The 3,257-nt window shown below is 49.3% G+C and overlaps 1 protein-coding gene across 1 annotated transcript; it reads right to left on the reverse strand.

Moving 5' to 3' along the window:
- Nucleotides 1-442: 442 nt before the first annotated feature.
- Nucleotides 443-1,957, reverse strand: LOC147913445 (uncharacterized). Its single transcript, XM_087417867.1, has 2 exons — nucleotides 1,512-1,957; nucleotides 443-1,094 (listed from the first exon to the last, which is right to left on the reverse strand). Exons 1-2 carry the CDS (start codon nucleotides 1,955-1,957, stop codon nucleotides 443-445), a joined length of 1,098 nt encoding a protein of 365 aa, XP_087273993.1.
- Between the last annotated feature and the right edge of the window lie 1,300 nt (nucleotides 1,958-3,257).

Genomic DNA, 3,257 nt, shown 5'->3' on the forward strand with positions numbered 1-3,257 from the left:
GGTGATGTGCTGAATTTTTTTTTTTTACTTTGTTTTTCAAAACCAATCTAATTTATTCAGGCAAATATTAAGTTACTTTACAGATTTCTAATAGCTCATAGCATACAGAAATGGTCTTTATTATTTCCTACATCTCTATGTGCAACTTCAATGATGGCTTAAGTAATAGTGCCTTTTGATTTCAATCTAAATGCAATATTGAAACTATCTTATCCTAGAGGGTCCAGGACATAGAAATAAATTATTGGTAAGAATTCTCTTAAATGAAACTTTATTTGAAAAAACATCCTACAAGGTAGAATGCTTTATCTTCTTGAATAAAAACAAACGATTAAGTAACAGTAGTTAAACTAAAAAGAAAGAAAATTACTTTCGGAGAGCACAGAAGTGCAGAGGCTCTGCCGTGGTTGGGGCCTGAGGCCCAGCTGCTGCGGAAGCTGAGTCACACCTGCAGGTGAGCCCGGGTCTCGGAGGCCTCATGGCAGGACCCTCCTCCTTCCTCGGGGGGCCTGATGACCCCGGGGATCCCACATGCTTCCGGGCCTCTGGGGGCTGCGGGGGGAGCAGCTGGAGCCAAAGGGCCTCCTGGGAGAGGCGGGAATCTGGCCTCAAACATCGCCAGCCTCTGCCGGTTGCGCTCATTTTCTCTTCTGAGCTCCTTGAGCTTCCTCTCAGCCAGCACGGCCGCCCCCCAGCTTTGCTCCACTCTCCTCACCTGGAGGAGCTTCTCCTTGTGATAGTAGGAAGTGCGTCTCGCCATTTCTTTGCGCACGTCTTCAGCCACCTTCTTGCAGAGGTCGCGAAGCTGACACGTGGAGTTCAGGTCTCTACACACGCTGAGGAGCTCCTTGTCCAGCTCTGAGCAGACCCTTTCCTCCGCGAACAATTTTCTGTCAAGTTGCATGACGTCTTCGTCCTGCAGATCAGGCAGAATTGGAAGTTTCTTCTTCAGCTGCTGAATCTCACTTTCAAGCTTTGAGATTTCGTGCTGTAAAGAGGCTGCCTCAGTTTGGAGAGAGATTATTTGTCCTAGATGATCTTCATTCATTTTTGCTCCGCCCAGTTGTCTGGCTCTTTCCGGATGTTCCTCTTCGGGACTTTGAAGGGGCACACCGAGGTCAGCAGCATCACTGACGCCCTTCCGATCAACCTCTGACCCACGGACGGGGTGCTCGCCCTTTCCCGCTTCCCTCTTTTGCTGGATTTCCGCGTTCCCGTCATCCACTTGGTCGCCAAGGAGGTCAGGCAAAGGGATGGTCTGCAGCAGGTCTGCAACCACTGATAGGGTTTGGCTGACTTTATCTTTCAGGATCTGCTGCATTCGTGTGTTCCCCTGCTCCAGCCTTTCCTTCTCCTCCTCCTTTTCCTGTGCTCTCTTCTTCCATCTCAAAGTGTCTTGGCAGAGCTTGTGTGGACTTGCTGCAAAATGAGTGTTTTCATTCAAGTCCTTCATTATGTTCTTCTGAAGTTCTTCTCCATCCTTCTCTGATGCTTTTAGGATGGGTTTTTCATCAGTTACTTGGGAAATTTTAAGAGGCTGACTCTTCCGTGCCTTTTCCAGAAAGTTGACAGTGTCCTGAAGTGATAACCTGCCCAGGTTTGTATTTATTGCTGACAAGCACAAGGTTTGTAAGCGAAGAGGACTGGCCTCCCCACCAGGTGACTCAAGGGCTTCCTCGGCTTGTATCACGGGTCCAATAGTCTCACCACATTTTCCATTGACTTCACCGCAGGCAGAACACCTTTCGCCTAGTGCCATCTCACTTCTTAGGGTCTGTCCTCTCTTTACTATCAAAACCACCAGCACCATCACCACAATGCGTACCAGGATCTCCCAGGGAAACACAGAGAGATCTGGCACCTGTCTCAAGCTTTCCGAAATCACCAGCAGAGCACCCCACAGGTGCTTCAGGATTGGCTGAAAAATGGATCCGATGGCAGGCAGCAGGCCCTCCATGGCTGAGGAGGGCTCCACAGCTCTGCCTCCGAGTGCCAGTGTCCTGTGGGCCACAACTGACTGCTCAGAATCCTGCGGACCTCAGAATGTCTACTTAGAGATGGAACCATCTCTAAGGTAAACAGGTGCCCTGGCCCCCAGGGCTGGTCAGTTGGTTGGGGGAGGGGAGGCCAGCCAGGTTCTAGGAAACACATCCCTAACTTTGCTCTGAAAGTAGAAAGTTATCTCACTTCTCCAGGCACTGGGGGAGGTGGAAAGGGCTGATGGCAGCTTGGAGCTCTGCCACTCTAGGTCCACTTTGCTCTACAGCAAACTGAGGGGATCAAAGCAGGACCAAGCCCTGTGCATTTCTGTGCACAAGAGCAAGAGTGGAGGGGCCATCCCTGGGTGAGGCCCAGTGTCCTGTTTTAAAGTTTCCATCTGCACAGGGTTGCCTGGTACTGTCCACAAAGCTCCCAGATCTTGTGTTTTGTTACTGGGGGCAAGCAGGAGCCCAGGACTGAAGGGTGTCCCCACAGGTATTAATTAAGAGACCAGGATTCCAATCCTAACAACTCAGGAGACATCAATAAGAACTGGCAGTGTTAAAATTTTAGGGATTTTGGCAGAGCCAACATGCCCCTGTTCAATCCAGGTGTTCCTGAGAGGGATTGACTCTCTTGAGGTGATACAGTGACCAAGGCTCCTTCCCTCGTGTGACCCTGCCATATTCAGAGCAAGCCTCCCAAGGTAGCCATGGGGAGGGTCCAATCCACCAAGTCATCTTCAGAAGTGGGCCTCTTGGGAGGGTGCAGGTCCTCTTCTGGCTCTATTGCCACCTTTTATTTCATTAAGAAACATTTCATTCTCCTAGTGTCTCTCTCACAGGCCTAGGCTCAGAAAATTCTAGTTCATCCCCTGGGATTCTGCCATGAGTGGCTGGTCCCTAGTTCCTTTAGCCAAGAGGGAAATGTGAGAATAGTCTTCTGAATCCAATTTGAGGGTATTGAACGGTGCCAGGGCTCAAGAACCCCATGAGACACAGAGTGGGCTTGGGGAGAGTGCCTCCTCCCAGGGGAAGTCAGACTTCTTTTAGGGCAGCAAGAGCCAACTCTGCTACTGCAAGTGGTTGGTCATTAGAAAAGGATCAAAAATGGGTTGAAGAAATGATAATATTCTCCCAAAGAGCAAGCAAGTCCTAAAGAGAGTGAAGTAGACTTAAAAACTATTGCCTATGATAGGTAACAAAGAGGGAAGAGACTCAACGACATTTTTCCCAGGATTTGGTCATATTTTCTCTCTCTCCTTCTTTGCCTACAGT

The sequence above is a fragment of the Ceratotherium simum genome, chromosome 27 (assembly GCF_057802395.1).
Source record: "Ceratotherium simum simum isolate JZ-2026a chromosome 27, ASM5780239v1, whole genome shotgun sequence".
Lineage (NCBI taxonomy): Eukaryota > Metazoa > Chordata > Mammalia > Perissodactyla > Rhinocerotidae > Ceratotherium > Ceratotherium simum.

Coding starts and splice junctions, on each gene's coding strand:
- LOC147913445 (XM_087417867.1), bottom strand. CDS start 1,957: ATGGAGGGCCTGCTGCCTGCCATCGGATCCATTTTTCAGCCAATCCTG. Junction 1,095..1,511: donor AAAATTTCCCAAGTAACTGA/TGAAAAACCCAT, acceptor CCTTCAAAGTCC/CGAAGAGGAACATCCGGAAA.